The sequence below is a fragment of the Copadichromis virginalis genome, linkage group LG6, assembly GCF_057382275.1.
Source record: "Copadichromis virginalis isolate Kocher_CV1m ecotype Utaka linkage group LG6, C_Virginalis_male_GT1.1, whole genome shotgun sequence".
NCBI lineage: Eukaryota > Metazoa > Chordata > Actinopteri > Cichliformes > Cichlidae > Copadichromis > Copadichromis virginalis.
Window position 1 is genome coordinate 43,415,219 of NC_140623.1, and position 23,681 is coordinate 43,438,899.

At 45.4% G+C, this 23,681-nt stretch overlaps 4 protein-coding genes across 9 annotated transcripts; 1 reads left to right on the forward strand and 3 right to left on the reverse strand.

Annotated features, from left to right (window-relative positions):
• Positions 1 to 52: 52 nt before the first annotated feature.
• LOC146708606 (uncharacterized) lies at positions 53 to 3,844 on the reverse strand. The gene is made up of 3 exons (XM_085460622.1): positions 3,786 to 3,844; positions 1,450 to 1,605; positions 53 to 1,028 (listed from the first exon to the last, which is right to left on the reverse strand). The coding sequence occupies exons 2-3, from the start codon at positions 1,573 to 1,575 to the stop codon at positions 795 to 797; spliced, it is 360 nt and encodes a 119-aa protein (XP_085316748.1). The 5' UTR covers positions 1,576 to 1,605; positions 3,786 to 3,844; the 3' UTR covers positions 53 to 794.
• Positions 3,845 to 9,796: 5,952 nt separating this feature from the next.
• cnrip1a (cannabinoid receptor interacting protein 1a) lies at positions 9,797 to 13,426 on the reverse strand. Its single transcript, XM_085460617.1, has 3 exons — positions 13,156 to 13,426; positions 11,864 to 12,008; positions 9,797 to 11,142 (listed from the first exon to the last, which is right to left on the reverse strand). Exons 1-3 carry the CDS (start codon positions 13,332 to 13,334, stop codon positions 10,978 to 10,980), a joined length of 489 nt encoding a protein of 162 aa, XP_085316743.1. The 5' UTR covers positions 13,335 to 13,426; the 3' UTR covers positions 9,797 to 10,977.
• Positions 13,427 to 13,997: 571 nt separating this feature from the next.
• fbxo48 (F-box protein 48) lies at positions 13,998 to 16,775 on the reverse strand. Of its 3 annotated transcripts, none has more exons than XM_085460621.1 (3): positions 16,672 to 16,775; positions 15,234 to 15,562; positions 13,998 to 14,392 (listed from the first exon to the last, which is right to left on the reverse strand). In XM_085460621.1, exons 2-3 carry the CDS (start codon positions 15,534 to 15,536, stop codon positions 14,231 to 14,233), a joined length of 465 nt encoding a protein of 154 aa, XP_085316747.1. In that variant the 5' UTR covers positions 15,537 to 15,562; positions 16,672 to 16,775; the 3' UTR covers positions 13,998 to 14,230. The 3 variants fall into 3 exon arrangements, with proteins under 3 accessions (XP_085316747.1, XP_085316745.1, XP_085316746.1); XM_085460619.1 differs by lacking the exon at positions 16,672 to 16,775 and adding an exon at positions 16,353 to 16,464; XM_085460620.1 differs by lacking the exon at positions 16,672 to 16,775 and adding an exon at positions 15,957 to 16,346.
• Positions 16,776 to 16,856: 81 nt separating this feature from the next.
• Positions 16,857 to 23,303, forward strand: aplf (aprataxin and PNKP like factor). Of its 4 annotated transcripts, none has more exons than XM_085460577.1 (10): positions 16,857 to 17,159; positions 18,017 to 18,118; positions 18,380 to 18,543; positions 18,821 to 18,971; positions 19,378 to 19,507; positions 19,592 to 19,758; positions 19,844 to 20,091; positions 20,453 to 20,560; positions 21,616 to 21,662; positions 21,795 to 23,303. In XM_085460577.1, exons 1-10 carry the CDS (start codon positions 17,067 to 17,069, stop codon positions 21,995 to 21,997), a joined length of 1,413 nt encoding a protein of 470 aa, XP_085316703.1. In that variant the 5' UTR covers positions 16,857 to 17,066; the 3' UTR covers positions 21,998 to 23,303. The 4 variants fall into 4 exon arrangements, with proteins under 4 accessions (XP_085316703.1, XP_085316705.1, XP_085316706.1 ...); XM_085460579.1 differs by having other exon boundaries at positions 21,810 to 23,303; XM_085460580.1 differs by having other exon boundaries at positions 18,017 to 18,088.
• The last annotated feature ends 378 nt before the right edge of the window (positions 23,304 to 23,681 follow it).

Genomic DNA, 23,681 nt, shown 5'->3' on the forward strand with positions numbered 1-23,681 from the left:
TATGTACTGTACACTTTCTCTTCAATCAAAGAAATAAGCACAACATTTTTGAACAATGACCTGTATTTTTGAAAATACTACACAGTTGTAACAATGGACTTTCAATTCAGGCTTCCAAAATATACATGAGTCATATTTGTACAATGCATCTCTTGAAAAACATTCCACAACATTCCTCAAAGTTATCTGCTGGAACCTGAATTCAACATTGTGGGGCCTTATGACATCGCGCTTATGTAAAAAATAGTTTTATAAATGTAAGAGCCATGAGGTAATATGGCAACAGGGGTGTAATTATTAAAATGACACAAAGAAGAGACTTAAAATAACATTATAACCCACAGGCACACAACCAAGAGACCTAAACTGATTAGTATTGGCTTGCTTCTATCACTAAACATCACAATCACTAATACTAGACGATGCAATCTGTTTGTAGTGGTGCACCTTGGGAAAAAAATTGCAAACTGGTGAAACTGGTGCAAGGCACCATTTCCATTGAGAAAAATGGACATTCAACGTTTGAATTTTTAAATAAAAACAAAAAAACCCATGGCTTGAAAAGTGAAAACTGCAGGAATAAAGGCCCCAAGTTGAAAAGTGCCAGAAAAATAAGTTTCACTATGTACTGCAACTTTACCAGTGCTGGCTTAAAAGAAAGGATGGTATATATTCGAAGAGGTAAACATGTTGTTCCCACATCATAACTGGAAAACTGTTCAATCGTACAGTCTGGTCCTGAAAACCTGGGCCTTCTTTGAAAGGCTGTTCCTTTTGAGCTCCATAACCAGTTTCTATAATACCTCGAAGGTATACTTTTCCAGTGGGTAGGTGAGGTTCAAAGTGTACATTAGTCCAAACAGCATTGCAGCTGCTAGGGTATAGTTATCCAAATCCTGCCAGACTCTCTGGCCTTCAAGGACTATCCCGATGTCCTCAGGGCTGCCATTGGCATCTCTTGACTTTATGATGTAAATTCCCATGGTTGTTTCCTTATTAGATCGTTGGATAATGGCTTCATCTTTGGCCTAGAAAATGCAGAATTCCAAAATTTAATTAAACAGAACACTGGTCAAAGAACATTATACCAAATCTTATTTTAATCTGTGTCACTATTCCAAAAAATGTTAACATTAACACATTAGGTGAACAAAAATGGATTCATTACAGCATGTGATTTGAGTCCTCAGAATGCTTAAAAAGGTAATGAAGTGAAATCTCCATGCAAAGAAGCAGAATACTGTCAGAGCACAGAGAGGTGTTCAACTATGAACTCCACACATAGAAAAATGCAGGTAAAAGAAAAGAAAAAGAAAAAAAACGCACCCATGGTAAATTGTGAAAATCCCAGGTGATTTTCAACATACTCCTGGCATAGAGTGACAAGCAGCATTTTGTTAAAATTATTATTTTCCCTAAAGTGTATATACAAATTAATTTTTTTCTTACCTGGGCTGTGGGCTCCAGAATGTTCTGAAGTCTTCTTCCTATTTGTCCTCCTCGCCTTTTGAAGACCTTTATTAGTTTGTCAGATAGCACATCTATCTGCGAGAGTAATCTGGACTGCAGTGGCATGGTGGTAATGCGCTTAAACTCTGCATTTATCTAAAAAGAGAAGTTGTCACATAAAAATGCTGTCAAAATCTCAAATCTCACAAGGTTACATCCACACAAAGTTGTTATTTTTTGTCATATTACTATTTATTAGCTATGGGTCCCATGTTGCTGAGCAGTTCCATAGTTGCCCTTACTTCCATACCACCCAAAGCCTGTTTGCAACCACAGCAGTTGCCTCCTTCTGGCCATTTTGCAGTTCTGCCAAATGACCCAGAAACTACATCTAATATTGTCATATACACATCAAGGTCTTTCATTAATACTTAGTTAAATTAGTTAATTTGACCTTTCCAGAAAATTTACCTTACAGAATGTGAGATAACATATGCAAATCTTCACTAGTAAATAAAATAATGTTATTAAAACCTTAACTGTAACACCTCTACATAACAGTGCTAGACAATTGTTCTGAAGCAACACCAATCTGCCCTTCAGCAGGGATAAGCACCATATATCGATACAGAAAAAATAAATTTAACATATTTATATTGTCATTATTTTTATCTCTTTAAGCCCTCCTCTCAGTCTCTCTATAAATCAGTTAAACAATTTGTTGGGTTTTTGTGTGTCTTTAACATGTTATCAGTACATTACATTCACTGTCCCAGAACATGAAATAAAGCCCCACGTCATGCACTTCCTCTCCTAATGAGTACTGCATAGGTGTCATGCCCTAAATCAGGGGTGCCCAATCCCGGTCCTCGAGAGCTACCGTCCTGCAGCTTTTAGATGCATCCTTGTTCCCACACACCCGAATCAAATGAATGGCTTGTTATCAGGCCTTTGCCAAACACGATGGCATGCTGAAGAGGTAATCAAACCATTTGATTCAGCTGTGTTGGAGTAGGGATGCATCTAAAAGCTGCAGGATAGTAGCTCTCGAGGACTGGGATTGGGCAGCCCTGCCCTAAATAAACCGACTTTAGTGAAGACACCCCCCCCCCCCCCCCCCCCCAACACACACAGAGCCCACCCCATGGCAAACTAGCTTATTTAACTGTTTAACTAAAACATTTTAGGTACAACCAGTTAACTAAATGGACACAAGTTTGTTAGTCTGTATTCACTGAGAAAAAACAAGCGAATGTGACTGGGCACACACTGAAAAAAAGCTAATGCACATAATATTGTCTCGCAGCTTAAGCTAGCATTATCGTTAGTTAACTTAAGGAATGACTTGTTTTTTCCATTATGTTGCTCAACAGCAATTCATGAGAAAAACTTCCCCATATAATGGATGTTCTCTTCGTTTCCTCTCAAACATGTAGTTTTCAGTTTACCTTGACAAAGTAAAGCTCAGCACCAAACGTAAACGAAGCGAAGACAAAAAATGGCGGACCGCCACAGTGAATTTTCCCTCGTAGAACACACCCTGGGGGGTGGAGTTTCAACAGAAAACACAACTATTTTCTGTTATTTTGATATGACTGGTTTTAAAAGACTGAACATCCTTCTAAAACAAGTGAAAGGCGTGAGACTTAATTATGTTTAGACCAAAAATATAAATGATTCATGTTGGATATATTTACTGTATTTTTACTAACTTAACAACCTCATCATTGCATTAGTCGCTTTATGCTATAGCATTACGCTTACATTAGCTTGAAGCTCAAGGTCGTCATTTTATTTAATTTCTTTTTCTGGGCTTACAAACAGGACACACAACATTTAGATAACCGTTACACTGAATCTTGGGTCTGTGTTGAGTCTTCCAGCTGCTGACTACAGAAGCTAGATTGACCTTTCAGCATGTTTATAGCGGCTGTGGCTATGTGCTGGTAATGTTACCGTGTGTGAGCAGTCACATTGGCAGCAGACATGTTTCAACAAACTAGTCATATCCCAGCCCTACATTAGCTTGTTTAATGGTTAAGACACTGCAGGTACCACCACTTACTACAGACACCGATGCAAGTTTGTAATAGTCTGTTAATTTAAACTGAAAGAATATAGAAACAATATTAACTCACATTATATATGTTAATTACTAATTTGCTTATCGCATAATTTCGGTTACCATTAGCTAACTGGAGCCTAACATTAGCCTTTCATGGTTTTCGATAAACAGCCCACATACCTGTAAAATAACAACACCCCAGTAAAAGTCCACATATATAAAGGGTCTACACTCGTTCTCACTGGTGTGTTAGCTTTAAAATCTTATTTACCTTCAAGTGTAAAACTCCAGATGGTAGTAGATTTTCCAAAGCGAGAGACAAAAATGGCGGACAGTGCAGCCGAGTTTTCCTTTCCAGGGGGCGGAGCTTGAGGATAAAACACGACTAACTTGTTTCTTTTCAACATGATTTGTTCTAAAAGAATGAATATTCTTAAAGAATATGTGAAAATTAAAAGACAAAAATATGTTTAGATGTGAAATTTAAATTAGTCATGCTGGATATATGAAGTAATTCTATGCAAATTCAACAACCACCCTATTGCATTTTTTTCAGTGTAGGGGGCCTGTAACACTTCAAGGTGTTCTAGCGTCCACCCCCACATCCTGGGAGCATGGGAAGAGGTCGTACCTTGTTTTATTGTTTTATCGTAGCTATGTCTGTTTTAGTCTAAGTGCCTTTTGTTTAGATGAACTGCTGGACTTCTTCACTGTGTTATCTAGGGTGAACCATCTAGGGTGAGGGGGAGACTACCCTCTTTATGACCAAGGATGTTCTTTTTGTGCTGTTATATGACCCTTTGATCAGCAGGGCACCACACACACACACAAGCACCCACTGAAGTATAAATAAAGACCGGGGCAGTTTCTCAGTGCGAGTCTCAGTCTGGAGGCTGCCCTTGCTAGCAAGAAGTTCTGTGTGTTTCTCTTCTCTGAGTCTTTACTGAAGAAGTGTTTTAGAGTATATTTCCTTAACAGAGACAGAGGTTAATAAAAAGTAACAAGTATGACAAGTATGATTCAGTGCAGAGAGGTCTATTAACACATGAGGTATGTCGCAATTAAGGGGCCAAATCATTTGAAGGTCGATTATGCCACAGCCGGGCGACAAAGGCTGTCCCAATTCAAAGACTGCTCCAAATGCGGCCGACAAATCCATATTTCATTTCCCTGAATTTGAAGGATGGGTCAGGTGTATCCTTCTTGGCCCAACCCATCCCAGAATTCATAGCGCGGCCCAGCCAATTCCAGTTTCCAACAATGGCGGCAGCTACTTAGCTTTAATATTACTCTTATTAATCTTTCTGGGTCACAAAATAAACTTTTATGATATTTTCAGGTGAGAATGTAGCTGTGTAAACTTCTAATATCTGCTCAATTTATTAAGATGTCACATGTTTGCAAAAGTGCTCCGACATTTTCTGAGACGTCTGTTACTCACCAGCTCGATATCTGACCGGGAGGTCGAGGCTCACTAGAGCCAGTGAGAACAGCAGATTCCCAGCACATCGTTTTCAGACCCATGCGGTCTTTCGCTACTCAGGTTAAACATGATATATATATTATTGTTTGGCTTTTTTCAATACCATGTTTTATTTGTTCCTGAGTCAAAAGGGCTTGGCTGAGATTAAAGTTATAGTTTTTTATCCATGCATTTTCTTCCGCTTATCCGAGGCACTGGACCCCCAATGTACAGGCAGCAACGCGAGGAGATACTAGAATACCCACCCCAGCCCGCCACCTCTCACCGGGGGCAAATCCAGACTAAGACAGAGTCCAGCCGCTCTCTGGGAGACTGGTTCCAACGCCATGCGTTGAGGCGAGCCCGAATATATCTAGCCAGTACCTCTCAACCTCACACACTAACTCAGGTTCCTTCCCTAACAGAGAGGTGACATTCCATGTTGCTGCCCGGCACATGATGCATCGGACCCCTACGGCACCTCCTGTGGGTGGTGGGCCTGCAGGAGGATGGGTCGATGTCCCCTTTTCGGGCTGTGCCTAGTGGGCCCCATGGACTAAGGCCTGGCCACCAGACGCTCACCCTCAGGCACCCAACCAGGGCTTGGCTCCATGGTGGGGCCCCAGTAACCCTATCCCAGGCAGGGTGAACTGTTCCCTCGTTTTCATATAAGGGTCTTCTGAATCGCTCTTTGTCTGTTCCTCTCCTAGGACCAATTTGCCATGGGAGACCCTACCAGGGGCAGAAACCCCGGACAACATAGCCCCTGGGATCCCTGGGACACACAAACCCCACCACCACGATAAGGTAGCGATTCGCGGAGGGAATAAACACTGAATAAACGTCAAACAGAAAACTGAATAAACAGAAGCATGTCCTATTATATTTTAAATAGCAAAGAGCAGATGGCTGAGTTTATTAAACTCCATGAACACACTTGGTGACACAAATCTGAAGGGTAGACCCTCCCATTTCACAGCCTCGCAGTTCTGGCCTTCTTGGCCTTTAAAGGACTCGGCCCACGTAGACTGCGAAGGCCGTGTCCAATATAGGAGAAATCTGTTCTCTCTTTTTAGTCCCTGTCAGTACTCTTGCTGCAGCATTTTGTATTAACTGGAAATATACTGTTAAAAATGACTCCAAGGTTCCTCACAGTGTTACTGGAGGCCAAGGTAATGCCATCCAGAGTAAGAATCTGGTTAGATACCATATTTCTAAGCTTTTCAGGGCCGAGTACAATAACCTCAGTTTTATCTGAATTAAGAAGCAGAAAGTTAGCGGCCATCCAGGTCTTTATGTCTTTAAGACATTCCTGCAGTTTAACTCATTGGTGTGTGTTATCTGGCTTCATGGACAGATAGAGCTGGGTGTCATCTGCATACTGCACTACTGCCAGCTTGAAGGCCTGTGGTACATAGCCGATCATTAGAGATAGGTTGATCCTATTTAAGATCGAAGAATTAATTAATGGCAGGACTTCTTTGAGCAGTTTTGTAGGAATGGGGTCTAAAAGACACATTGATGGTTTGGAGGAAGTAATTATTGAAGCTAACTCAGAAAGATCAATTGGAGAGAAAGCGTCTAAATGAACATCAAAGGTACTGAAAGTAGCTGTAGATACATCTGTGAGATGATTATGAGTAATATTTTTCTCTAATGATTGTGAAGGTTCTCAGTCATCCAGGTCATCGTAGTCTAAGGAGCTTGGAAAGAAAAGCGTCTGGTTGGCTCAACAGAGCTCTGACTTTTTGTCAGCCTGGCTACAGAGCTGAAGAGAAACCTGGGGTTGTTCTTATTTTCTTCAATCAGTGATGAATAGTAAGATGTTCTGGCTTTAAAAGTAACAAACTATTTCTCCAGGCTAAATGATGATCCTCTAAATTTGTGACACGCCATTTCCTCTCCAGCTTACGAGTCATCTGCTTTAGGCTACGAGTTTGAGAATTATACCACGGAGTCAGGTACTTCTGATTTGAACATTTCTTTTTCAGAGGAACAGATTTGTACGCAGTTAAGTGAAATTATTAACAAGATAATTGACCTCTGCTGGAGTAGCATTCAGGTACTGAAGAAGATAATCCCCTGCACCTCCATTTAAACTAACATAATCATCCTGCTGCAACCAGGTTTCTGTAAGGCAGAGTAAATCAATTTGTTGATCAATTATTAAGTCATGTACTAACAGAGACTTGGAGGAGAGAGACCTGATATTTAATAATCCACATTTCACTGTGTTACTCTTTGGTTCAGATGTGGATACTGTATTGTTCTTTCTTTGTAATTGTTTATGTTTAAGTTGTTTGTTGCTGGTTTTTAGTTTGTTCTTTGTCTGTTTGGGAGCTGACACAGTCTCTGTGGAGATGAGTTTTGGGGGGGTAGCAGGAGGAGAGAAGCTGCAGAGAGGCGTGTAAGACTGCAGCTCTGCTTCCTGGTCCCAACTCTGGATAGTCATATTTTGGGGGGTTTAATAAATTTCTCCATATTTCTAGAAATGAGAGCTGCTCCATCCAAAGTGGGATGGATGCCGTCTCTCCTAACAAGACCAGGTTTCCTCCAGAAGGTTTGCCAATTATCTATGAAGCCCACATCGTTTCTGGGACACCACTCAGACAGCCAGCAGTTTAAGGAGAACATGCGGCTAAACATGTCGCTCCTGGTCTGATTGGGGAGGGGACCAGAGAAAACTACAGAGTCCCACATTGTTTTGGCAAAGTTGCACACCGATTCAATATTGATTTTAGTGACCTCCGATTGGCGTAACCGGGTGTCATTACTGCCGACGTGAATTATGATCTTACTGAATTTACGTTTCCCCTTAGCCAGCAGTTTTAAATTTCCTTCAATGTCGCCTGCTCTGGCCCCTGGAAGACAATTGACTATGGTTGCCAGTGTGTCTAGCTTCACATGTCTGAGAACAGAATCGCCAATTACCAGAGTTTGACCCCCGGCGGGTGTGTCGCCGAGTGGGTACCTGGGGCTTCTGTTTAGGACTATGCTTCCTCCTCACTGTCACCCAGCCGACCTGTTTTCCTGGCTGCTCGGGACAATCTGCCGGGGGACAGCTAGCGGGGCCCACGCTACCTTCGGCTACAGGGGCCTGATTAGCTACGTGCTTATCAAGTCTACAATTCAGGGATCCTGGCCTTTAGAGCTGAAAATAGGCTACATTTATTACAAGTATCATTACTGCTAAAACATGGCGAGGAGTAACTAACCATCTGACACAATGAGCAGGAAAGTGTAGGCAGGACAGGTGAAGAGGCCATGCTGCTAGCGAGTCGGCTACGAGCTAAGCTAAGCTAGCAAATTCATAAAGACACAGTAAATAATTCAGTTCAATTCAATGTTATTTATATGGAGCCAAATCACAACAACGGTCACCTCAATGCGCTTTATATTGTAAGGTAGACCCTACAATAATAGATACTGTGAACATAATTAGTGGGGGAATCAACAGGGAGTGTACTTTGGATAAAGCATGTGAAGATTAGACTATGAAATAAGACATTATCGGCTGCTATAACTGATCATCATATATTGCCTTATAGGTTGGAGAACATTGAGAACACTGTTTAATTGGTTTAAATTTGATTTGACAGATCAAGGTTATTTTGTGTCATTCATTAACTATCATTTTGAACGCATAAAGGTTACACCTGGGGTTCCTCAGGGTTCTGTTCTTGCACCGCTTTTGTTTAATATCGAGATGCCTGCTTTAGCTGGGATTATGAAGCATTATGTCATCCGGAGAAGGGTGGCTTTTTGGAGTTTGTCTTGTTTTGCATGAGTTGCTGTGTTTTTGTTCTTTTGATTTTTGCATGCTTGTTTTTATCGTGACACGCCTGTTTGACTTGTTCCTGGGAGACACCCCAACCTAGACACTAAATAATCTCACCTGTTAGAGTTTATGCATTTAACGGACTCTAGCGCTAACCAATTAGGACAAGCCTGGCAGGCACCTAAGACCAATAACGGGGGCCTGGCAGGAGAGATGAATTCAAATTCTCGTTGCCCCTTGCCAGGGTTGTTTTAATGTTTCTCTCATTCCTCCGGCTGTATCTTCCTACTTTAATTAATGTATTCTGTAAATCCAGCAGTAAAGCTGTGTCTTGAGTTTCATGGAGACCTGCCGGGGAGTCCTCCATTTTGGATCCTATTGCTGCCTCCCTCACACACGCCATCATGACAATCATATTACAAAAGCTTTGAAATGGTTGCACTGGCTTCCTGTATGTAAAAGAACTGATTTGGAAATACTGTTAATGGGTCATGATCACTAAACGGTCTTGGGCCTCAACACGTTGCTAACTTACTTGAGGGCTATGAGGCTTCGAAGCCTCTTAGTTCCTCGGGAACAGGCTTACTTAATATTCCAGGAGCTCGGACCAAACAAGGTGAGACAGCATTTAGTGTTTATGCTTCCCTCAAACCTGCAGTGTGTGGAATCTATTAGCTTTTAAAATCAGGGCTGAAATCTTTGTCTTTTTGTAGCTTTTATGTTAAATTTTAACTTAAACTTTTAAATGATTGCATTCTTGATTTTAATGTTTTCCTTTTCTATATATTTGGGATTGTTCTGTCTTTGTGAAGCACGCTGAATTGCTTTTGTATGTGTTATATAAATAAAGCTGAGTTTGTCCGATGGATTTTCTTCGATCAGTGATGAATAGTGAGATGTTCTAGCCTTAGAAGGGCTTTTTTACAGGCCTTCAACTGACATCGCTTCAGTCCAGCGCATGCACTTTGGATATTAATATATAAATATATATATATAGATATATAAATTTTATTATTGCAGTCAAGCAGTACAGTCCCAGTGGTTCTGTATAGCAGTTTATTCACAGTAACACTTTTTACTCCTCAGTTCAAGACATAACAAAAGTTTCAGGCATCGAGACATCTTAACAAAGGAACAAACAAACAGATCATATTTGGCAAAAAGTTTCCAGCCATGCATTTAAGAGACATGAGAAACATAATCAGCAGCAAACACGAGAAGTGACGTGAAGAGAGGAGGTCGCCTCCTTTCAGCAGGGAGACAGAGGCGTTTCAAGGCTCAAAGGATTACTCCGCTGCTGAAAATAGTCCCTCGGATGCTGCACCAGTTTGAACATGGAAGTCCCACAAAGTATCCCTCCAGCTTTTATTGTGAAGGATCAACACTCAGACCAGTGAAACTCATTTCTGCAGCTGGAAAGTAAGCGAACCAAAAACTGCAGTGTACAGATTTCTCCTTTAAATAACACAAAGCACGAGAAAAGTGACGCCCATCCTCTCATCCGCCGCCTCTGCTCACTCAGACGTTCACACAGGTAATAAATAAGATAAAACACTTCAGGTGTTTCCCACGCTGGTCTTCAGTCTGAGGGGGTTTCAGTGTTAAAGGAACAGTCAGATTTCTTCCAGAGTCTGAGGAGATGGAGACGACTTTCAAGTCTGTGCATCGAGTACAGGAAGTGAATGTCATTTATGTAGCACCGGCTAACAACTTTGCTCCTGTCAAGGTGTTTTATTTAATCGTAGAGTATCAGCGAGAACACCTGTGATGGAGCCTGATCTAAAAGCAGCGCCCGTCTGCTGAACCCAAAGCTTCAGAAGATTATTGTGACCGTAGCTGCAAACTACCCAAACTAACGAGCGTCTGAGGCCTGGAGAAAGTTCCTGCTTCGAACGCGAGCTGGACACACAGACCTGAAGCGTGCGTCAGCCTTCGTCCCCGAAGCTTCCTAATGAGCTCGGATCTCAAACTGTCCGACTGTTCCTTTAACTTTCCACAGGAAACCAGCTGAGAAGCTAAGTTATCCCTCTGACTGCTGAAACCCCGCCCTCACAGAGACCAGCGTGCGAAACAGCTCGTTACTCCCTCAGAGGTCATGAAAGAGCACAAAGAGCAGACCCCGCCAACCCAAAGCCCGCCTTCAGGAGGTGCCGTCTCTCACTGCGATGCTGATGTTCAAAGGTAGTCCCGGCAAGACCTCTGCGCGGGGTTCAGTGGGCGGAGTCAGTTGAACGCCTCCTTGTTGATCCACATCAGGGTCCGCGTCTCGTTGGGCTTGCACTCGTACTCGATGCTGCTGAACTTGTTGCCGAACTGGCAGTGCTCCCTCTTGTAGTAGTTGTAGTATTTGGCCTGCCACACCGTCTCAAACGTCCCCGCCTTGATAAACTGCACCGAGACACAAAGCAGAGGGCTCGAGCTCAAATTCGGCGTCAGGCTTTTAAAACAGGTTTTTGGTGTTTCTAAAGAGGCCAAACTCATGAATCCAGACGGCGTGCGCAGCCATCTGCTGACAGGAAACTGCACAAACGCGTCTGATTGTAGCTCTATAAATCTGTGCAGCTGTCACACGGTGATAATACCACCTTAGATTATATTTTTTCTCTCGAGAAGTATAAACAGGTCAGGAATTTAGATGCAAATGTTTCTGAACACGTCCTCTCTGTTTGCTCAGGTTCCTGCGTAGAAACACACGAGGTGAATAAGCTGCTCAGGCTGTTTAACACCACTGATTTACTTTGAAATGCTGCACAAAGTGTGTGTTTGGAGGCGTCTCCTAAACTGTCCAATGCTTTTATGTGTTTTTATTGGAAAGGTTGCAACTACACAGGCTCTCGTCTCTGAGTCTGACCCCTCGGTCTCAGTCTTGCTCTGCTGTCACTCTTTCTTGTTTAGAGGATGTTGTTGGCCACCTGAGGCCCTCTGGTTCTCCAGATCATCCTGTCCCTCCACCATGTTTTAAGGAGATTGTGGCTAGCATAGAGCAGGCTGTTCAGGCTATCATAAACAGCATGCCTGCTAATTCTAAGCGTGCAGCCCCACACAGCGCTGGCTGACTGCAGGGCAGCTCCACGCTATCAGAGCGAGCCGCTGCTCTGAGACATCTCACCTCTATGCTGACTTGGACGGGCTGCCGGTCGCCACTCTTGGTGTGCGGGACGCCCTCGGTGTCGTACTGGCCGTGGTAAACCACCGACTCGTCGTCCCTGGACTGCTGCTCCAGCGGGAAGACGACGCCTCCGATGTTCATGTTGCTGTGAGGAAGAAGAGGCCGAAGGGTTATGCACGAAAATAAAAATATTGCACATTTTTATCATTTTTGACATTTTGTCTCAAACACTGTTAAAGACCGTTAGATGTCCAGCAGCGAGCCGAGCGTGTGACGTGAGAGCGACTCCCACAGTATGAAGGAAACAGGAAACAGCCACTCGCATCTAAAAGTCATTAAAATCATCCAGATGTGTAAATGCTGCGAAACGCTTCATAAACGGTTCGGTGGATTTAATTTGTAATTAAAATGTAATTATAGTCACACAGCATAAGGAGAAAAGGAGTCAGGTTACCTCAGAATCGCAGACGTGATTTTACTGTAAGCACATTGGAATAGTTCGCATCCCTGCAGCTCACAGCGTAAACACAGCGCATGTTGAACTGCACATTTGGATTTGCTGTTCTTTATGCTGATGATAACGGCTGTCCTGACCAGCTTGTTTCCCTTTCACACTCCTCTCCTGTACGATACCTGCGACCTGAAAAGTGCAGCGTACTCGGGTGTGTGTACTTCCTGTCGGCCTCCACCTGTGTGTCCTCCCTGTTTGTGTCAGTTTGGAGTTTTCCTTTCATGTCTCTCGTTTACCCACGAAGCCTGTTAACCTGCTACCGTCACCATGGTAACTGATGCTGAACACCTGAAGCAGAGTGTAACGTCAGTGTGGGACTCACTGCTGCTGTGACAGGAGGTCCGCCCCCTCGCTGTGGGCGGATCTTTACTCTCACAGTTACAACGATGGCTCCTGCAGGGCCCACAAATCACTGCCACATATCAATATGCACCTTTATTTAACTGATAGTACTTCAGTGTTTTTACATGTAATGGAGTATTCTCTGATGGTATTTCTGCTCCTGCAATAAGCACATTTTACCCCCGTTATTCCATAATGAACACGTCACTTCCTTTATTTGTCCCCGGTAACCGCAAACCTCCGCCCTGACCGGGAACGACACGTGATCCCCGCATGATTTATTCAGGCAGGTGTCGGATGCTCCGGCCTGCAGGAGGAGCAGCAGCCTGCTCCTCATCATCACCTCCTCATCCTCATCATCACCTCTTGCAGACGTTCTTTATCATTTCTCGCACATGCGCGCTGGCGTGCCGCACACACAGGTTACCGAGATGCTTACGTGGCCTCGACGTTTCCAGGCTTCAGCACCACCTCGATCTTGTACTTGGAGCCCGTGAGGAGCTTGATGGTCCGGCTCTGGCCGAACCGGGTCCCGTCCACCTTGAAGAAGACCGGGCCGTCGTTGGGCTGGATCCGCAGCGCGATGGAGATGTTGATGATCGGGGGGACGTCGTCCATGGCGCCGAGCTCAGGGAGGGGGAGGCGGACGCGTGAGAGAGATGCTGAGGAAGGACCAGAATCAAGCTGCACGCTCACACGGCTTCCGGTGACAGCTGCTTTCAAAATAAAAGACTGCAGCTGCAAATACCAAGGCAAATGTATGTGTGTGTGTGTGTGTGTGTGTGTGGGGGGGGGGGGGGTCAATAAATGTCACCGGTGGGCTGTTATTAAAAAAAATAAGTTTATCTGACAGTCGGGAAATTTGTAAAAGGTTAAAAACAAAAGAACAAGTTTAACGAAGAGCTTGTGAAACTGAATGTGACATAAAACAGGTTAGACAGAAAAACACAACACCTGTGCACGCGCAACATGACGTCACAGGCAGGAAATGACCGGGAGATGAAAATATGTTCACACCGCTGCCGGTAAAACGCTGTCCCCTCGTTGCCAAAGCAACATCTTTGTTACCTTTGAGCAAAAACGTTAAAAACAGATAAAAACAGCTGATTTAAGTAAACTTGAGGTCCCGCGTGTCTGTAAGCTGCAGGTGTGACTTTATGCTTTTATATCTCTGCTGCTTTGAAATCACAGACTGTCACACTGATGTCTTTGTGAGTCTGTGCTGCGTGTTTGCTTGAGGGGAGAAGCTGTGATGTGTCATTAAAAAGAACCGAGTCAGCAGAACCTCACGAAGATGGTTTATTGAATCATCGTCATATTTACACGAACCCAAAACAAAAAGGCTCAAATTTAAAAATAAAAAATTCACTTTGCTTCTCTGTGATTTTTTTCTATAAAAATTTTAAAAGTATGTACAAAAGTTTGCGTTTCCTGTGAAACACAAACTGCAGAGGGAATATATTAGAGTTAAAAAACCGAAGTGCTCGAGGTGCTTTGATAAAACTGGAACGCCGTCATCGATCCAGCTCGGCCTGCAGGATCTCGCCCCAGGTCTCCGCGTCCAGCGGCGTCAGCTTCCTGCCGCTCAGCTCGTCCGCCGACCTCACGTGACTGAACCGTCCAATCAGCCAGTCTTTCTTCACAAGGCTGCGGATGTAGTTCCTCACCAGGATCAGCTGAGGACAGGAAACAGGAAACGGTCAGAAAGCAGTTCTGCTGTTTCTGGGTGACGCTGCTTTCATAAGCTGGACTAAAAGCAGTTTTTAATAATGACATTAAAAGAAATGGCTGCAGCGTCTGACATGTGGACAAGTCTTCACTCCGCTCTGTTTCACAGGCAGAACTAACAGTTATAAAGTTATGAGTATATCCAACACTTCAGCCACAGGTTCTGCCCCTCAGCAGCCTTCCAGCAGAAGCCCAATCAGACGAAAGCTGATGGCTCTCAGAGCTGCTTCATCCCAGCAAAATAATTCCCAGCTGACTGTCACTATTCCAGGCCAGGGATCCTTTGGGGAAATTATTCAAAATTTCAGCTCAAACAAAGGGTGAAGTGTTCTTAGACATTTTCCAACAATATATTTTGAGGGACTTAAAGCTTGAATATGAAAAGAAACAACAACATGTCTTCAGCGTGACGTTCCACAGGTGTGACACCGTGGACCAAACCTAACTTCATAGAACGTTTCTGTGAAACCTGCATCCCAAGTTTGTGATGCTTTTTGGAATATTCAGGATTTAATGTGCATAAATCAACTCGTCTGATACGAAAACCTGGAGATCAAATCTCAGCTCTGACCTGCAAACCTGCTGACACAGGTCACGTGACCTTCATCAGCATCAGATCCCTCAGAAAAACATCGATGGAAAAATGTTTAAAACCTCTGACCTTCATCCCTTTTTGACTAATGACTGCAGGACCTGAAATGAGCGTAGTTCCTGTTTGAAGCAGATCATTAACCTGGAAAAGTTTCAGAAGAATCTGAGATGTTTTCTAAGACATAATATGTTAGGAACCTTCCAGGAGAGGCCGTGTCTCCGGTCGCTGTCGACCTCCCTCTGGCAGATGGCTCGGACCATCAGGCACTGCTTCCTCCACAGCTGCTCGCTCTGCTCGATGATCTGATGCCACAGCCTGCAGGTCCTCGCCGCGCTGCACAGGCTCGCCGCGTCCAGCTCGCCAAAGATCCTCACGCTCATTTCTGTCGGCAGCATCTCGGCAAAGTTGCGAGGTGGGGCTGTGCCTTCGGCTGCCGTCAGGGCGGGGCCTCCTTCACAGAGAAAAAACACTGGTGGAGTCCTCCCACACACATGCTGCATAATAGAGTCGGACTGAGTGGAAGAGCCTGAGGAAAGAGCCGACAGCGATGGAGAAATGAGTCACAGATTAAAGACCTCAGACTTTTAACTCACACTGTGGAGGTCGAGTGAAGGATGAAGACAAATCACAGTGAAGCCTGAGATTCTTCATCAAACATGTTGCAAAGCACAGACGCAGGAAAAGCGAAATAAAATGCAGGTTTGTTTTTTATGACATCACAAAGACAGAAAGGTTCAAGATGAGCCTGTGAGCTGAAAAAGAGACAAAATGACTGAAATGAGCGAGAAAAGAAAGAAAAAGACCTCCGAGAGAGTAGCGACGAGAAGATCCAGCTGCCAAATAATGAAGACTTCACACAAAATAAGCAGAAAAAAAGCGAAAAGTTTGGAAACCAGGACACAAAGGACTGTGAGACGAACCAGAAAGATTCCGCGCAGAGAAGGTGAAGGGCTCCCACGTCAAACCGAAAGAGAAACACGAACAGTGGGGTCCCCACGGACCCAGCCTGGAGACGTCACCCAAGCACAAACTGCTTCCCGTGTCTGTCTTCAAAGACAGACGTGATAAATATCCCCGTTGTTTCCGTCCTGCGTGGCTCTTTTGGCCGACGCTCTGATTTTCGGTAACAAAAGCTGATTTTAATGCTTCACCCCGACCACTCGCCTCCGCCCCTGCTAACAGCTAACAGCTAACAGTTCATGAAAAACTCCACCGGCCGCTTCCGCTTTCAGACCGAACACCGACTTTTACCGTGCACGTGTCCCGGTGTGTGTGATAAGAAGGCGGCGGCGCGCGAGAGAAAACCGGTGTCTTACCGTCCGCGAGGTCTCTGACAGACAGCTCACACGGTTTAAATGTCCTAACGGATGTTTACAAACGTACGCTACGTCATCATATTTTGATTTTTGGCGCATGCGTGCAAGGCATAAACGTCCGTTAATTTAAATTTGAAAACCGTTGAAAATATGATTTTCTTAATTTTCTAATTATAAAATTAAACTGTAAAGCATTTCTCACGCTGCAGTTCTTAAGCAGTCCCTACCACATCCCATTCATTAATCTGCCGATTCTTCAAATATATGGAAAATGTGGAACTTTTTTTACGTTTGTTTGTATTTTTCATCGATAACTCACGTGCAACAACGCTGTCATATTAAAAGCATTTCGGCAGAAGAGATAAATGTTTTGTTTTTACAGATTAATTTCATCTGCATACACGGGGTGGTTAGCACAGGCAAGGTTAGGTTTATTTTTAAGGGAGATTAATAAAAGATCAGAGAGATTCTGGGCGGAGTTCGGTGAGTGACGTCAGAGACCCAGTGCGCACGCTCCGCTCCGACCCGGAAGTTTTGAACGGTGTTGCTGAGCTGAAGTTGTGTCGGTGCTGCTGCTCGGTCTGGTTCCCCTCCACAGTCCGAGAAGCTGCTTTTAACCTGAAACCTTTTGAACTGTCGAAGCGTGGCGCTGCTCTGTTTTCCTCCACGTTCCTCCAGCGGGGTGCAGCTGCCTCCGTCCGCTCCGCTGAGCCGATGTCTGGCTTCGACCTGGTCCCGGTGGACGGCGGGGATCCGGTCCACCTGCCACCCGGAGAGACGGTGTTGGGCCGGGGCCCGTTACTGGGAGTGAGTCCTCCTCTCCTCTTCAGTCTGAAAACATGACCGCGGATCATTTACAGACTTCTGCTCGTTACAGCAGCACGTGATCTTTAATCACGTGATACATCCAGGGAAGCTTAGCTTCACTTAAAAACATGATTTAAACCTCATAACTAATCAATAACAAAGTGACCAGACATGATCAGGTGGATCACTGATCTGCCGACGTAGAGAGGGCGGGGCTTCATAAGCTAGCACCTTGAACTTTGACCCTCCTCCGTCCTCCTGCCAGATGCTGCTCAGGTGTATCCTTTAAAACAGGGGAGGGGAATGCAACGCCTCGAGGTCCAGAGGTGTCCTTCATCCATTCATTTAAATGGCCTCCAGTTCTCCAGAGGCCTGGTGATGAACTAATCATCTGATCCAGGTGTGTTCACCCAGGGTGAGATCTAAACCCCACCCCTGCTTTATAAGGCTACAACGGGCCACTGTGCAAAAGTCTTGAGCCACCCATCATGTCTGTATAATTTGACCTGTTCCTGTTTAAAAAAACACAACTTAAAAAACATGAAATAAATGAAACTAAAGTCCACAGAAGAAAAAGTTCTAAACATGTTTGATCTGACCCGTCAGAGACAGCAGCGTGTGTGTTCGTGGACTCTGTTAGAGCAGCTCAGCATCATCACAGTGGGAAATGATCCGTCATGTGGGCGTGGCTTTGATGCAGCTTTTCCCTCTCTTGTTTTTCTGTCGTTGTTCTGAGACCTGGTTTGCTTCCCTTCATTCATCACGGCTGAGCTTGAGTCTGTTTGATTTATTCAGAGTAATACTGTAAAAGGAGCAGCTGGAGACGTCTTTAAACGCTGCCTTGTTTCCCGTCTCAGATCAGTGATAAGCGAGTCTCCAGACACCACGGGCTGCTGGACAACCTGAGCGGAGAGCTGCGCCTCAAAGCCGTACGTTCGTCCTTCCTCCTGTTCCTGAATGTGAGGCAGGCCACAGGTTTAGGTTTAGATTTCTTATTACATTAGCTTTATTACATAATCATTTTATTATTCAACATTATAGTAAATGTAGAAGTGTGGTTGTTTCATATCATAGAAATCTCCCTTTGCTTTAAATTCAGCCTTGGTCCCTGTTGCTTTGGAAGATTTTGTTTTTAATTCCATTATTATTATTATTATTATTATTGTTGTTGTTGTTGCTGTTTGAGTTTCGGTTTAACCTCCTGCTGTTTCGGTCCTCAGACACACCTGAACCCGTGCTTCATTCAGTCGACCCCCACCGATGACCCTCGACCTCTGCAGAAAGGTTCCTGGCACGTCCTTCGTCACGGAGACTTCTTCTCTCTGCTGCCGGGTCGGTTCATCTACGAGGTGGTGTCAGTGGGCGGAGACGAGCGCACGCCCAGGTACTTCTGACGTCTGAAAAACGCTCCTTTCTGTCCTGATGTCGGTCGAGACAAAGACTCGAACCGTCTCGCTGAGTAATGAAGGTGGAGGCTGCTCTCAGGTAACGGGAGCTCTTTTATCTGTGCGGGCCGCGCCATGCGGGGTTAAACGCTCGGTCAGAACATTAGGCGCAGCGTAGGTTTCCGATTTTGTCGCGCTCTTTGAAGCTGACATCAAAGTTAATGCTTCCAGCTCACAGAAGTTCACATTTATCTGCATCAGTGTCGCTCCCCACAGGAACAGCCAGATGTTAGAAGAAGAAGAAGAGACACTTCCTGTTCCTCCTGATCCAGCTGTGGATCTACGTCCAGCTGCCAGACTGAACCAGGAGGAGCCGCCGCCGTCAGCAGCTCCGCAGGAAGACGAGGAGGCCGAGAGACCGTTCAAGGTAGGCTGAACTTTTCAGAGACGAGAAGCTGCTGGAGAAGGACTCCTCAGGGGGCGGGGCCTAAGAGTGACGTCAGCAAGTGTGAATATTTAATCAAGGAGGCGCTTTCAGAGTGCAGGGTTAATGTGATGTGACAGAAACATGAAACTTTAGAACAGTTTGTTTTTTAACAAACAAAGTTATGAGACAAACAAACACTGACAGAAATAATCATCATCAGAACAGGACTTACTGTAAGAATAAAGGAAACTTTGGTTGACAGCAGCTCCTCCCTCGTTCACCAGGGGGCGCCACAGCAGGCGGCTTCACGTGTTTGATCCCACAGTGGGCGTGTCAGTGGCTCAGTGGATGGCAGTGTGAAAGCGAGCAGCCAATCAGTGAAGTCGTCTCGTTGCGTTTCTTTCAGGGAGACTCGGCAGGATCGGTGAAAGACGATCAGCGAGGCGCCGCTCCGTCTGTGACCAGGAGAAGAGTTTTACCTGCATGGATGCAGGCGGCTGTACCTGCTGCAAAGACTCCGCCCTCCACCCCGACAGGTAACAAAGACCCGTCCTGTGTTCCCTCTGCCTGCGGGGGGCGCCCTTTCTGATCCTGTTATTTGTTTGAAAATGTCTGTTTAGTTCGGACCTGCCGACCTGCAGCGCCGTCACCTGCCACTAAACGAGCAGCTGTCGCACGAGCCACGCCCGCAACAACCTCCTCACCTGAGGAGGCGGAGTTCACAAGGAAGGAGGAGGAGAGGCCGAGGAAGAGGAGAAAACTGAGTGATGACGAAGAACAACCTGAGGTGAGACCTGTTGAGCAGAGTTTCTGTTTCCAGGTTTAAATTCCGCCTCCTGACCTAAGAGACTAATATGTCCTCTGGCTTTCAGGAGGCCGCCGCCCACCGTCAGGCTAAACCGAACAGGTCTGAGGACAGCGGCGAGAACGACAGCTTCACCATGAAGGCGGAAGCGGAGGACAAAGCAAATGAGTCTGAGAAGGAGGGCAAGATGTCTGAAAACAACGGGACGTCTAAACGAGCCGAGCCCGCCGGGTCAGACGGAGACGCCGAGTCTGGCCCCGCCCCTTCCAAAGCCCGAGTCAGAACGCCGTGTCCGTACGGGACGGCCTGCTACAGGTACGACACTGAAACACACGGAGTCACAGGCTGAATTTATTCTGAGAGCTTTTGCTTTGATGTCTCGTTTCCCTCTGAAGACGAGCTGAAGAGCACTCGAGCCGATGAGGTGCGTCAAGCGCCTCTCGTAGCCCCGCCCCTTCACCATCTCACAGATGCCGCTCGCTGCCTCAGATTAGTCCTTCAGATTTCACTTTTAGAAAAATCTTTGAAACAAGGAGCAGCTGTCCTCACTGCAGTGACTCCAGCAGCTGGTTCCAGCCCACGGTGTGGTGCAGGCTGCATAGCAAACAGCTGCAGGTGACCGCCCTGCACAGGTGGGCTTCACACCCTTCGTTTCCTCCCTGCTTGTGTTTTCCAGGAAGAACCCACTTCATTTCCAGGACTGCAGTCACCCTGGAGACACAGACTACGAGGAGGAGGAGGAGGAGGACAAACCCGAGTGTCCTTACGGCAGCGACTGCTACAGGTTAGAGCTGAGCCGACGGCCGAGGCTCTGCAGCTGCTGACAAACAGCTGGATCAAACAGACACCAACGAGGAGCCTCAGAGATCACACATCAGGGTTTAGTTACTTAATAACTGCCTGCAGCACATTGTTGCTGTCAGAGAACACAAAGCTATTGATTTGATACTTTTTCTGTTTTATCTTCTTTTTATTGACTTTATTGCATTTAGTGCTTTTTAGAAAAACTGCAAACGAACGTTTTTGTAAAAACTGAGGGTCACTACGAAGGACACACACACACACACACACAGGGACACACAGGGACACACACACACACACACACACACACACACAGGGACACACAGGGACACACACACACACACACACACACACACACAGGGACATACACACACACACACACACACACACACACACAGGGACATACACACAGGGACACACACACACACACACACACACACACAGGGACACACACACACACACACAGGGACACACACACAGGGACACACACACACACACACAGGGACACACACACACACACACACAGGGACACACACACACACACACAGGGACACACACACACACACAGGGACACACACACACACACACACACACACAGGGACATACACACAGGGACACACACACAGGGACACACACACACACACACACACACACACACAGGGACACACACACACACACACACACACACAGGGACACACACACAGGGACACACACACACACACACAGGGACACACACACACAGGGACACACACACACAGGGACACACACACACACAGGGACACACACACACAGGGACACACACAGGGACACACACACACACACAGGGACACACACTGATGCGATTCGTGTTCCTCAGAGCAGCGTTTGTTTGGTTGACACTTGGCTCGCTGTCTCCGTGCTCGCTGCAGACTCTGCGATGAGTAATTCGAGTATTTTTAACTCGACGCGGCCGACGCTGCAGACGGACGGCTGTCAGGAAACATCGTCTGACCTGCATCGCTCGACTTTATTCTGACGTGAACTTTGTTTCCTCTGCAGGAAAAACCCCCTGCACAGGAAGGAATACAAACACACAAAGAAACCAGGTACGCTCATGGACACACACACATTTGTGTCGTACAGGTGGAAGTAAATAACAACAGGTGATAAATAAAAGGGTCTGAAAATTAGAAACAGAAACTAAATCTCGGCCACTTCATTCTCTGACTCACTCGCAGTAAATCCCCCCACAGCTCGCCACGTCGCCAAAAAGACTCCCGCTGACGACGAGGACGAGTACGAGGACAGCTTCATTAATGACGACAGCGAGGACGCGGGCGATGACTCGGACTACGTCCCTCCTGACTCAGACGACAGCGGTAAGGAGGACATCAAAGGCCTGCAGAGAGAGGCTACGGCCTTCCTGAAGAGGAGGAAGTAAGCGGAAACCTGCCCTGCCCCTCGCTGAGGGCTCACCAGACCAGAACGCCGTGTTTGATGACGTCATCCTCTACAAACGAAAAGATCAAACCCGCTCCATCTGCATTAGAGACAGATGAGAGGCTGTCCTTTCATCTTTGTGTCCTGATTGATTTTAAACCATACCTGTGTGGTTTTTCACATTAAAGGTTCAGCAGCCTTTTGTAGAGAGGCTTTTAATGTGAAAAACATCTGTTAATATATTCAGCAAAGAAGAAACGAGTATGAACACATGATTTCTGCTTTCTGATTCCTTTTGTTTTTACTTTATGGTACTCGTCATGTTGGATAAGACACGTCCTCGTGTTGTTTCACATTAAAAGTCTCAAAGTCTTCCCTTTACAGACTTTTAATGTGGAAATAACATCAGGAAGTCTTTGTGAATAAGGAGTGAGATAACAAGGAAAAAACATATTTACATTTTTTTGTTGTATTTCCATTTTCTTCTTTGCTGTGGTGAGGAACATCCAGGTGTTTTTTCAAATTAAAAGTCTTGCAGCCTGTCAAACTTGGATTGCATCAATCAGGAGCACAGCAAAGGAGAAACACGTGGATTAAAACGTAAAACTATTATTTCTGCCATCATGTTTCAGTTTGCTCTACTTGTGATTAGTGCTGAGGTGCATCCAGGTTTTTTCAGAGTAAAACTCATATTTAGGCTTTCAAATATATGCCTATGTTTTGCTTTTAATGTGAAAAACAGAGAAAGTCTTTGCACTTTTTCAAAATAAGTCTCATTGTTTTCATTTTAATGTGAAAAAGTCTTCATATATCTGTAGTGTCACGAAGAAGAAACAGCGGGTGGCTTCTTCCACTAAAAGGACTTTTAATGTGAAAGGGATTATTTCTGGCTGTGGGGGTGGAGCACGTGTGAGGCCCACCAAACATTAAAATAAGTAACACTAAAATAAAAACCCGACCCATTTAAGTTCTGGATTTCCCCGAGTTTACCTGTAAAGTCACCTGTGAGAAGTCGACCTGAGGCCGTCCAAAGTGGACGCGCTCGGCTCAGTTTTATTTTGAAGCAGCTTTAAAATGAAGCGAGTGATTCATTCTGGTAAGACGACCCTCTTTGGAGACGGCGTCCTCCACAGAGGGTCCGAGCAGCGACCTGACAGCTGAGCCGTGGCGCTCTCTGAGCTGCTTTTATTTTGTAAATAGAGTCTGTGCTGTTGGCCACAGGTGAGTCGCTCAGAGAGGAAGGTGAACCGTTTTTATCAGCTCACTGATTCCTGGACTGTTTTTCTATTAAATACATCAAAAACAAAGCGGCGTCTCCTTTCTTCCTTCTGTCACAGCTGCGACAGGAAGTCCATTTGATTGATTAGGAAGCTCAGCCCCTGATGTTTGGCTGACCCGGCAGAGCTGTGGAGTGTTTTGTGTTTTGCAGCCCGCTGGTCACCTGTGCAGGTGTCATCCTGGGGGGAGGGTCTCTAAACGTTCTTTGCTAATCTGACAGAACAAAAATGTGTTTTTATGACAGTTTTTGGTTTCTTTTAACGATCGTAGTCTAACGCACAGAAAGCAAGTATTTGTTCAGCTGTGATGACGGCGGCTTACACTGAGCTTATACACAGGCACCAGTACTGATGCTGGGAGTCGGGCTGTGGGGAATGAGATGTCCAGTCTGAGCCGATGAATCCCGG

Bases quoted from the DNA above. Each gene is read 5' to 3' on its own strand.
- LOC146708606 (XM_085460622.1), bottom strand. From the start codon at position 1,575: ATGCCACTGCAGTCCAGATTACTCTCGCAGATAGATGTGCTATCTGAC. The intron at 1,029-1,449 runs GTAAGAAAAAAA...TGCATTTTCTAG, and splicing joins TTCTGGAGCCCACAGCCCAG to GCCAAAGATGAAGCCATTAT.
- cnrip1a (XM_085460617.1), bottom strand. From the start codon at position 13,334: ATGGACGACGTCCCCCCGATCATCAACATCTCCATCGCGCTGCGGATC. The intron at 12,009-13,155 runs GTAAGCATCTCG...TCTTCCTCACAG, and splicing joins CCTGGAAACGTCGAGGCCAC to CAACATGAACATCGGAGGCG. The intron at 11,143-11,863 runs GTGAGATGTCTC...GTCTCGGTGCAG, and splicing joins CCGTCCAAGTCAGCATAGAG to TTTATCAAGGCGGGGACGTT.
- fbxo48 (XM_085460621.1), bottom strand. From the start codon at position 15,536: ATGCAGCATGTGTGTGGGAGGACTCCACCAGTGTTTTTTCTCTGTGAA. The intron at 14,393-15,233 runs GTTCCTAACATA...TCCTGTCCTCAG, and splicing joins GACACGGCCTCTCCTGGAAG to CTGATCCTGGTGAGGAACTA.
- aplf (XM_085460577.1), top strand. From the start codon at position 17,067: ATGTCTGGCTTCGACCTGGTCCCGGTGGACGGCGGGGATCCGGTCCAC. The intron at 18,119-18,379 runs GTGAGGCAGGCC...TTCGGTCCTCAG, and splicing joins CCTTCCTCCTGTTCCTGAAT to ACACACCTGAACCCGTGCTT. The intron at 20,561-21,615 runs GTTAGAGCTGAG...TTTCCTCTGCAG, and splicing joins TACGGCAGCGACTGCTACAG to GAAAAACCCCCTGCACAGGA.